This window comes from Astyanax mexicanus, chromosome 1 (genome assembly GCF_023375975.1).
Source record: "Astyanax mexicanus isolate ESR-SI-001 chromosome 1, AstMex3_surface, whole genome shotgun sequence".
Lineage (NCBI taxonomy): Eukaryota > Metazoa > Chordata > Actinopteri > Characiformes > Acestrorhamphidae > Astyanax > Astyanax mexicanus.
In genome coordinates, this window is record NC_064408.1 from 52040748 (window position 1) to 52051685 (window position 10938).

Consider the following 10938-nt stretch of genomic DNA (forward strand, 5'->3'; position numbering starts at 1 on the left):
GAGCCTAAAACATGTGAACAATACTGTATATATAACACTGTATATATTGAACAGAGCAACCCTGATTGGATTAGACTTGGATTAAATGCCATAAATGACCATATCTCTTTACTCAAAGATAAAATGTAATCTAGGTCAGGAAAACTGGCCCCAAGTATCTCAGATTGACTGAAAGTTATTTATGAGTGTTTGGCAGAGCTCCAAGCATGACTGAAATGCTGTACAGTGTGTTTCTAATCCTGCAAGATGTCATGCACTAAATACCTGACAGGCCTATAGAACAGCTCGATAACAATGACTCTGTCACAAACAGATTTTCTTTTCAAAGCCTATTTATTTTTCAAAATGAGGTATTTCAAAGTGCTATGAGTTGCAGCACTAAAATGTACATTTAGAAAAAAAAAAAACACATTCCCATTGACCCAGTTCTATGAACCCGATAGAAAAACAAGGTAAGCAAGGTAAATGTAGATAGGATGAAATTTCTGTACAAAAAGAATAAACATAGGAGAGAAAAGAGATAAAACGGGATAGTAATATCTACTCAACTCATTTTCATACGAAAATATAAGTATCAAATTTAGTATGTATCAGAAGCACACTAAAGCATACTGGAGGTGTAAGAATTAGTATCATGTGACAACAAAGAAGTGTAATAAGAAAGGAAAACAAAAACAATATATCATTATATTACAAAGTTCCTCATAAATCGAGGCCATACAGTACTCAATAAAGGTATACAAACTTCCAGTCTAGTTATTGGCAGCTTTTATGACTTTTTTCTTATAAAAACCCAAAGACAAGTTCTGTATACAAAAACAAGGCAGACTGAGAGTGTGGTAGTTTTTTTCATAGCTAACTATTTACAAAAGTGACTGACACCAAGGTGCGCAGAGGTACATCCAGGGGCTTCAGCACCAGTGAGAGAGGTGTGTGTGTGTGAGAGTCGAGGAATTGACTCTTTAAAAGCATTCAGTTCCGTGTCATTTTTTGAACCAAGACAGTGAAGGCAAAGTGTGTGTCTCATTGAGCATTCCTCATGGACTTTCACATTCCAGGAACAGCAGACGTGTGAAAATCCGAGAGAGAAAAGGTTTGCCGGTCAACACTGACGGAAAAAAAGACCCAAATAAAGAATAATAAAGAAACTTGGGATAGAGTTAGGGATTTTCAATCCTCCGTCCATCCCCCTCTCCCTTCCCTGCTGTATTGAATTTTGCTTTTCTTTCTTGTCCTTGATGTGACTGGAGTGAGAAAGTAAACCCTAAACATTCTTGACGTCAAAAAATGTGCAAAAAAAGTGGCGGCAGTGAGTGTCCATAGGGCAGTGGTTCTTTATCTTGGGCCTAGAGCATCCCTGTCCGGAATATTTTGGGATGTCCCTGCTCTAAAACACCCAATTTAACTAATCAGCTAATTAAGGAGGCATTTCTCCACTGAAAGGGGTGCATCAGTACAGTGGTTGTCAACTCCATCTGTGCAGACTCCACTGGCTTGCAGAGTTTCATTCACTTCCTGCCCTTTAAGTGTGTTGGGGGCGAAGAATGCTTGAAACTGTGCTGGGCACTAGGTTAAGAACCACTGTGTCAGAGCAGGGAAAGCACTAAAACGTGCCGGGCACGGCTATTCCAGGACCAGTGCTGGAAACCACCGCCTTTAAAAGTTTGTTTTTTTGGGCTCCTAGCCATCAGCCACAAGCCATTCGGTCGTTTAGCCTGCAGCTGCGAGCCGTGTTAGCATAAGCATTAGCAGTTAGCGAGTCCTGGCTTGCTCTAGCCGACGCAGAAGCTGTTGTCGCCTCGCCTGGAGCCTGTCCTTCTCCTGCCGGAGCCTCAGCTCCTGAGTTTCCAGCGAACCAACATACTCAGCAGCCTTCTTCAGGATCAGCACCTTGGCTGCTTTGTCGTTGTGTGCCAGCTCCGGCACCTGGTCTCGCAGTGTCAGAAAGCTGGAGCGCAGGTCGTTGCGTCGCTGGCGCTCCAGGATGTTATGGTTCCTCCGACGCTCGCTGTCCTCTGAGTCAGAACCGCGGGAGCTGCTGCTGCTGCCAGCGTCGTTTCTCCTGAGCCGCTGGCTCCCACTGGGGGAGTTTGGGGAGGTCGTGTGGAACTTGGAGTTCCTTAGCAGGCTGGAACTGCCCTCTGCTCTGTGCTTCTTGCTGGGGGGAGCGGAGGGTGGCTCTGGAAGCTCTGAGTAGGGTGATGGGGCGGCATAGTTGTGTTGCTGCTGGTGGATGGAGGCGGCTGCAGTCCGCTTCAGTATGAGCTCCTGCGGTGCTTTGCTCACACCTGAACCAGACCGGCCTGTTGCTGAAGCCTGAGAGTTAGTGCTAAAAGACTTGCTGGTGGCGGATCGACGCTTCTCTACAGTGACAACATCGATCTCTTCATCATCTTCCTCGTCTTCATCTTCATCTTCGTCATCAACATCATCATCATCATCATCTTCATCTGTTGAGAAGCAAAAGACGAATTAGAGCACTGTAGCAGGATAGAGTAGTGAATCACATGATCACAAATCTGAAGTTTAATACTAAGGAGAAACACCTTTACTCTACGAAAGAGTTCTAACTCTAAATTCTGGATAAAAATATGAGTTTATTATATGAAAATGAAGGAAAATACAGGTTAACTTCAACCCTGTAGACTTTGTTAAGCCAGTTATTTAGCTTAAGGCTGCATTGTGCACTGTTTGGTAACTGTTGAGTTGCAGGTTTTATGCAGTTGTAATGGAAGAAAGGTCTGATTAACAGGTCTGACTGCACGTGTGTGTCAACCTCAACATGTGGTATGAGCATGATGTACACCTGAGAAATATGCTCATTTATTTTCAAATGGGTGTGTGAGTGCCTTAATGGTTTGCAGGGGATGCTGTGATTGCTCAATGGCATTTTTCACAAGAAAGCTCTCCCTGTCAGTTAACTACCTCTGCATACCCAGCAAGATTCCAGAGGATTCAACTCTGACTGGACCACCCTGACTGACTCCACCGACACACAGGCTTTAACTCTGATATGAAAATGTGTATGTGTGCATCTTTGTTTATCAGCTATTTTGTGGAGGCATTTTACTAGCAGGCTTGTCCAGGTGCTGAGACTTTCCGAGCCCCAGAAGGCAGACCAGGATCAGTGTGTCGCCTAAGGGCCATATTTATGAGATAATGGAGATGATTATCAGCTAAGCCACTCATGAAGTGTGTTTGGCATTAACTGGATATCACTTCAAACGCACTCCACAGGAACTTGTCGGTGTGTGGTAGAGGAAGACGGCACAGGGTAGCTTTATGGAAAGGAAAGATGTTCTCTCTCTTTTTCTTTTTAACCCCCCACACTCAAACTACTATTTCTGCTAGAAGCTATGTTTTATTTTAGATTGTTAGGCAGAGAAGGGGAAGACTGAGTGCCGGAAGACTGTTGTAATGGCCAGGCATGATTGTTAGCGAGCCTCGGCCAAGCAGTGGTGATGTGATCGGGTCTTAAGCTGCTGGCCTGGAGTCGCGCCAGACGGACAGCTGAAGGAAGACTGCGCTCCTTCAAAGCCCTCACCCTGTAAAGAGAGACGGCTGGTGCGTTTTTTTCCCTCTTCGCTATTATTATTCCGCGCCTTTCAGTGAGTCCTCTCAGCCTGCCAAGTCAAGCCCAGACCAGCAGTCCCACACAATACACTCACAAAGATAGTATTCCTGTCTTTATGGGATACTTCCACTGACTTCTATTTGACTGTTCTTAAATCTGCTGTACTACACCTAAACCAAACTCCTCAATAATCAAACTTTGGTTACTTTCAACTTTGGTTCATTTAACATTTTAAAAACTGCAAAAATAAATGTAAATTGTAAACTCCTCCCATTTACCAGTATGATATCGGATACCTATATTAAAACACACACTTTGTGCATGTGTTGGGATGTTTTAGTCCCCACTAAGAACTAAAAACACCCCCACACACATACACACACAAACACAACTCCACCTCCACACACGCGCGCCCTCAGTGCCAGCTTACACTCTTCCCCACGTGCGAGTGTCGTTCTCGATTTGCATATGAAAACTGAGCTTAATGAAGTCCCAGAACTATGGCTGCAACCCAAATGGCTCTGTACCTCCCTACATAGCAAACACCATAAGTCATGAAATGAAGGATAAAGGCATGCACTGTGAATTCAATGGAGATCTATTTAAAATTCAAACTCAGTGTACCTACTGTTCACTGTTAAGGGAAGAAAATAATGGCTTATATACTCATAAGTCTTTTTTCTGTATTTAAGTGTTTTTTTCTCAGTTTAAATGAATAATGTATAGATATATTACATAGCATGATGTATTAAAAACAGGATTACAGACTCAATTTGTAAACTTTCATTCTTTTTTCCCATCAGTTCATGAGGAAACACCTAATGCGGATGGTGGAAATCTCCTTGTTTGAGGGCACTTTGGCTAAACCCACAGTCATCGAATCCTCACACAAAAGGCGCAGTGCCAACTGGCCTCAAGTTTCTCGGGTATCAGCGCCCCCTACCGGTAACACTGCGCCGGTAATTCCTCACTCCAGCCTTTTTATAGACTCAAGAGATAGATCTCTATGCTGCCTGCATATCTATCTCCATCTCACAACACAAAATTAGCTACAAAAGTGAATATTTTTTTACGTTTTTATCAAGCATTTCTGCGTAAACAAACAAAGAATAATTAACCCAGGGCTAATAATAATTTGTACCCAGGGCTAATACAAATTCCTTTCAACGTACAGTTCAATATAGAGCAATCATTGCATGGAACAAGATTCCGACTTTTATAACTGAAACAAATTCTAAGATCACCTTCAAAACATGTGTAAAGAAGTATTTGGGGAAGGTTTATTTTCTGTGACAATGTCTACTTTTTATATATGGTGTGTTCTTTCCTTGTTTAAGCCTTTGTAGGTGGATTTGATATAATTTTGATATAATTATTTATTGTTATTCCTATAGGCATTGTGTTTTACTGTTGTAGTTGTTATTGTTATTATTATTGTTATCATTGTTATTATTTTCGGCAGGACCCCAGGAAGAATAGCAGGGCATCTGCCCAAGCTAATGGGGATCCAGTAAATAAATAAATAAATAAATAAAACCTGAGCTCTATGTAAACTAAATACAAGACATTATATAATGTCATTACTTTGTTTTATACTTTTTTTCAATACTACTATTACGTTACTTTTTATGGACTATTATTATTATTAGACAAATTAGAACGCAAACTCATTCTGAGCCATTTTAATCTATAATAAAAACGTGAATATTGTCCAACAAAACCCCATTCAATCCATTTTCTGTACTGCATTGTTAGTTAATTTAGTCTGTGAAACTCACCAGAGTCGCTGGCGGACTCCTCCTGCTCGGGCGCGGGCGCTCTGCCCTTCAGCACGGGGAAGGGGAACACCACGGCGGGGTCCACGCACTCCGCCACGGCTCTGCTGGGCTCGGGCTCCCGCTGATGCTCCGGCGCCTTGGCCGCGCTGCTCTTGACTCCGGCGGGCGCGACCGCTGCTTTCCGGGCCAGCTTCTCGCTGACGGCGCGCTCCAGCTTCTCTCGGGCGGAGAAGCCGCTCCACATGCAGTCCTGGAGGACGATGGAGTCCCCCGGGGAGCCCTCCGCCCCGAACAGGTCCCCCTCCGCCTCAGGCGCCCCCCACATGTCCTCCTCGGGCGGCAGCAGCAGCAGCTCGGACGCCCAGTCCAGCGGGTCTCCGAGCCCGAGCCCCAGAGAGCCCAGCTCCAGCGAGGGGCAGTCGGAGGCGTCCCCGCGGCCGGGCAGCGCAGCGCGGCTGGGGGACAGAGGGGGCGTGGGCAGCAGCTCGAACTTCTTCCAGATGTCCTCGCCGGGGGGAGCCGAGTCCGGACCGCACAGGTAGAAGTCATCCTCGTCGGGGTAGAAACACGGCTGCAGGGAGTCGAAGTCCAGGTCGGAGTTTTTCATGATGGCCGGCATGCTCCTCTCCTCTCCTCAAAGCAAACAACTGCGAGAAAACATAAGAAAAAGAGAGAGAAAGAGACGAGAGGAGTGAGAAACATGAGGAGGACTCGGAGCAGCTGATGCTGCTGCTGTCTGAGAGTCAGTCAGTCAGTGTGTCAGTGAGCCAGCCAGCCACTGATGCTACAGTAGTCTACACAAACCCAGCCTAAATGTTAGCCTACTCCCTCCTCAGACTAAATAACACACACTCACACCCACAGAGGGCATTTACACAGTCAACACAGTCATCACAGAGCTTCTACAGACCAAATCCAGTTCAAAAATCTCCTAAAAACTGTAAGACACACCATTTCCAGTCCAATAACACACAAACACAGTCACTCTGATAGCTCTGTGGTTTCTGCAGTAAAATCAAATCATGAAGTCTCTCTACTCCACACACATCCTACTACCCCTAAAGTCTCATCCACTGTAGTAATTATAATAAATACTCCATCACTCCGCTGCAGCTCTCTCTCTCTAGCTCATCCCCAGTCTCACTCACGCACTCCTCACTCATTCCCAGACCCCAGTCAGCCCTGCGGAGAGGGTCCCGGGCTGCGCAGTGCTCTCTCTCACCTGGTGGGCTGTGTGTGTGTGTTTGGGGGGGTGGTCTCGTCTCTTCTGTGACACAGCGCTCGGGTGCTGCAGGACCGCACATCTACCGCCGCTCCGGGGCCGAGTGAGGCGAGCCAGCCGCGTCTCCGCTCTCTAATGTCCCCGAGACACAGCGGTCCGGGGGAGATATACAGTCCCCGCCCCTGGAGGCGGGGCTACGGAGAGGGCGGGCACGCCCAATCCCCCGCTCGGGCTCTTTCAAACCTCTCTTTCTCTCTCTCTCTCTCTCTCTCTCTCTCTCTCTCTCTCTCTCTCTCTCTCTCACACACACACACTCACATACACACACACTGCAGCGTCCCTGACCGCAGAAGCTCACAGCCAGTGTGACCCGTTTGATTGATGCCGACCGTGGGTGAATCAGGGGGCAGAAACAATTAAAACACAAAGTTAAGCTTTAGAGGAATATACTGCTCTAACATTACAATATCTAAAATCTTACATATTAAAACGATTTCAGTGGAGTGTCTGTGTGTGTATGTGTGTGTGTGTGTGTGTGTGTGTGTGTGTGTGTGTGCGCGCGCGCGTGTACGGCCGTGTGTTCGTGTGCCAGGACCACCGCTCTGAACACACGCACTGCAGTGAGGTAATCACCAGCCTGCTTTGAAGTGATCGGTGTCGGGTCTGAGGCGCCCCCTCGTGGACAACAGCGGAACATCGTCTCTCATTGTCCGCTGTAGCGTTAGGGAAAAATACAGACAAACACAATAGGAAGTATCAGTAATGCATTGTTCTCAGCGTCGTTTAGCTGACTGGATTAACACAACTTTATAAAGACCATATTAATCAAACCATGAGATGCTTGAAAACGGGTGAAAATTGTTCTATGATTTTCTATTATGTCAAATAGAGAATTTAGCAGCCAGTAGCAGTTACACAACACAAAACAGTAAAAATAAACAACAGTATCAGGGGTGGTACAGTAGGAAAGCACAGTAAGAAATATAAGACTATAGAAGATTCTAAACTGAAGCTTGAAAAATGAACTATACATTATAAGATATAAATAAAAATAAAATTCTGTAATCTAAGATAAGTATCTCACCTACAGTGGTCAAAGAATACAAACAAGAATATGTAAATACAAAAACTATACAAAGTATGAAGGGAACCTAACCATAGGAGATAGGAGGTAGTGCAGTAATACAGAATAAATTATGGGCACTTAAGGGAAAGAAGGTATAATATGAACATTTTTATTCTTATATAATACAAATTTTATTCAAATATATGTTTTTGCACAGATGCACTGTAATTGATCAATAAATGAATAAATGATAAATACTTTTTCTATATATTTCTATATACAGTATCAAAAGTTTGGACTGTATCTAATTTGTGTTCTACATTGTAGATCAACAATAAGGATCAAATATCAAAACACTGAGAAAACTGTTCCAGGTGACTCTACCTCATGAAAAGACTCTGAGAAAACTATTCCAGGTGACTCTACCTCATGAAGACTCTGAGAAAACTATTCCAGGTGACTCTACCTCATGAAGACTCTGAGAAAACTATTCCAGGTGACTCTACCTCATGAAGACTCTGAGAAAACTATTCCAGGTGACTCTACCTCATGAAAAGACTAAAAAACTATTCCAGGTGACTCTACCTCATGAAGACTCTGAGAAAACTATTCCAGGTGACTCTACCTCATGAAGACTCTGAGAAAACTATTCCAGGTGACTCTACCTCATGAAGACTCTGAGAAAACTATTCCAGGTGACTCTACCTCATGAAGACTCTGAGAAAACTATTCCAGGTGACTCTACCTCATGAAGACTCTGAGAAAACTATTCCAGGTGACTCTACCTCATGAAAAGACTATGAGAAAACTATTCCAGGTGACTCTACCTCATGAAGACTCTGAGAAAACTATTCCAGGTGACTCTACCTCATGAAAAGACTCTGAAAAAACTATTCCAGGTGACTCTACCTCATGAAGACTCTGAGAAAACTATTCCAGATGACTCTACCTCATGAAGACTCTGAGAAAACTATTCCAGGTGACTCTACCTCATGAAGACTCTGAGAAAACTATTCCAGGTGACTCTACCTCATGAAGACTCTGAGAAACCTATTCCAGGTGACTCTACCTCATGAAAAGACTAAAAACTATTCCAGGTGACTCTACCTCATGAAAAGACTCTGAGAAAACTATTCCAGGTGACTCTACCTCATGAAGACTCTGAGAAAACTATTCCAGGTGACTCTACCTCATGAAGACTCTGAGAAAACTATTCCAGGTGACTCTACCTCATGAAGACTGAGAAAAATATGCCAGGTGACTCTACCTCATGAAGACACTGAGAAAACTATTCCAGGTGACTCTACCTCATGAAGACTCTGAGAAAACTATTCCAGGTGACTCTACCTCATGAAAAGACGGAAAAACTATTTCAGGTGACTCTACCTCATGAAGACCCTGAGAAAACTATTTCAGGTGACTCTACCTCAGGAAGACTCTGAGAAAACTATTGTAGGTGACTCTGCCTCATGAAGACTCTGAGAGTCTCGCTGTCCGCTGTAGCGTTAGGGAAAAATTCAGACAAACACAACAGGAAGTATCAGTAATATATTGTTCTCAGCGTTGTTTAGCTGACTGGATTAACACAACTTTATAAAGAACATATTAATCAAACCATGAGATGCTTGAAAACAGGTGAACATGTTTCTTATTGTAGATCAACAATAAGATAAAATATCAAAACACTGAGAAAACTATTCCAGGTGACTCTACCTCATTAAGACTGAGAAAACTATGCCAGGTGACTCTACCTCATGAAAAGACAAAAAAAACTATTCCAGGTGACTCTACCTCATAAAGACTCTGAGAAAAGTATTCCAGGTGACTCTACCTCATAAAGACTCTGAGAAAAGTATTCCAGGTGACTCTACCTCATGAAGACTCTGAGAAAACTATTCCAGGTGACTCTACCTCATGAAGACTCTGAGAAAACTATTCCAGGTGACTCTACCTCATGAAGACTCTGAGAAAACTATTCCAGGTGACTCTACCTCATGAAGACACTGATAAAACTATTCCAGGTGACTCTACCTCATGAAAAGACTGAAAAATAAACTATTTCAGGTGACTCTACCTCATGAAAAGACAGAAAAACTATGTCAGGTGATTCTACCTCATGAAGACCCTGAGAAAACTATTTCAGGTGACTCTACCTCATGAAGACCCTGAGAAAACTATTCTAGGTGACTCTGCCTCATGAAGACTCTGAGAGTCTCGCTGTCCGCTGTAGCGTTAGGGAAAAATACAGACAAACACAACAGGAAGTATCAGTAATATATTGTTCTCAGCGTTGTTTAGCTGACTGGATTAACACAACTTTATAAAGAACATATTAATCAAACCATGAGATGCTTGACAACAGGTGAACATGTTTCTTATTGTAGATCAACAATAAGATAAAATATCAAAACACTGAGAAAACTATTCCAGGTGACTCTACCTCATTAAGACTGAGAAAAATATGCCAGGTGACTCTACCTCATGAAAAGACTGAAAAAACTATTTCAGGTGACTCTACCTCATGAAGACTCTGAGAAAACTATTTCAGGTGACTCTACCTCATGAAGACTCTGAGAAAACTATTTCAGGTGACTCTACCTCATGAAAAGACAGAAAAACTATTTCAGGTGACTCTACCTCATGAAGACACTGAGAAAACTATTTCAGGTGATTCTACCTCATGAAGACTCTGAGAAAACTATTTCAGGTGACTCTACCTCATGAAAAGACAGAAAAACTATTTCAGGTGACTCTACCTCATGAAGACACTGAGAAAACTATTTCAGGTGATTCTACCTCAGGAAGACTCTGAGAAAACTATTCTAGGTGACTCTACCTCATGAAGACACTGAGAAAACTATTTCAGGTGACTCTACCTCATGAAGACACTGATAAAACTATTCCAGGTGACTCTACCTCATGAAGACACTGATAAAACTATTCCAGGTGACTCTACCTCATGAAGACTGAGAAAAATATGCCAGGTGACTCTAACTCATGAAGACACTGAGAAAAATATGCCAGGTGACTCTACCTCATGAAAAGACAGAAAAACTATTTCAGGTGACTCTACCTCAGGAAGACTCTGAGAAAACTATTCCAGCTGACTCTACCTCATGAAGACTCTGAGAAAACTATTCCAGGTGACTCTACCTCATGAAGACTCTGAGAAAACTATTCCAGGTGACTCTACCTCATGAAGACACTGATAAAACTGTTCCAGGTGACTCTACCTCATGAAGACTCTGAGAAAACTATTCCAGGTGACTCTACCTCATGAAGACTCTGAGAAAACAAT

General features: G+C 43.4%; 1 protein-coding gene across 1 annotated transcript; it reads right to left on the bottom strand.

Moving 5' to 3' along the window:
* Nucleotides 1-314: 314 nt before the first annotated feature.
* On the bottom strand, nucleotides 315-6724 carry mycn (MYCN proto-oncogene, bHLH transcription factor). Its single transcript, XM_007233633.4, has 3 exons — nucleotides 6575-6724; nucleotides 5353-5999; nucleotides 315-2450 (listed from the first exon to the last, which is right to left on the bottom strand). Exons 2-3 carry the CDS (start codon nucleotides 5969-5971, stop codon nucleotides 1753-1755), a joined length of 1317 nt encoding a protein of 438 aa, XP_007233695.2. The 5' UTR covers nucleotides 5972-5999; nucleotides 6575-6724; the 3' UTR covers nucleotides 315-1752.
* Between the last annotated feature and the right edge of the window lie 4214 nt (nucleotides 6725-10938).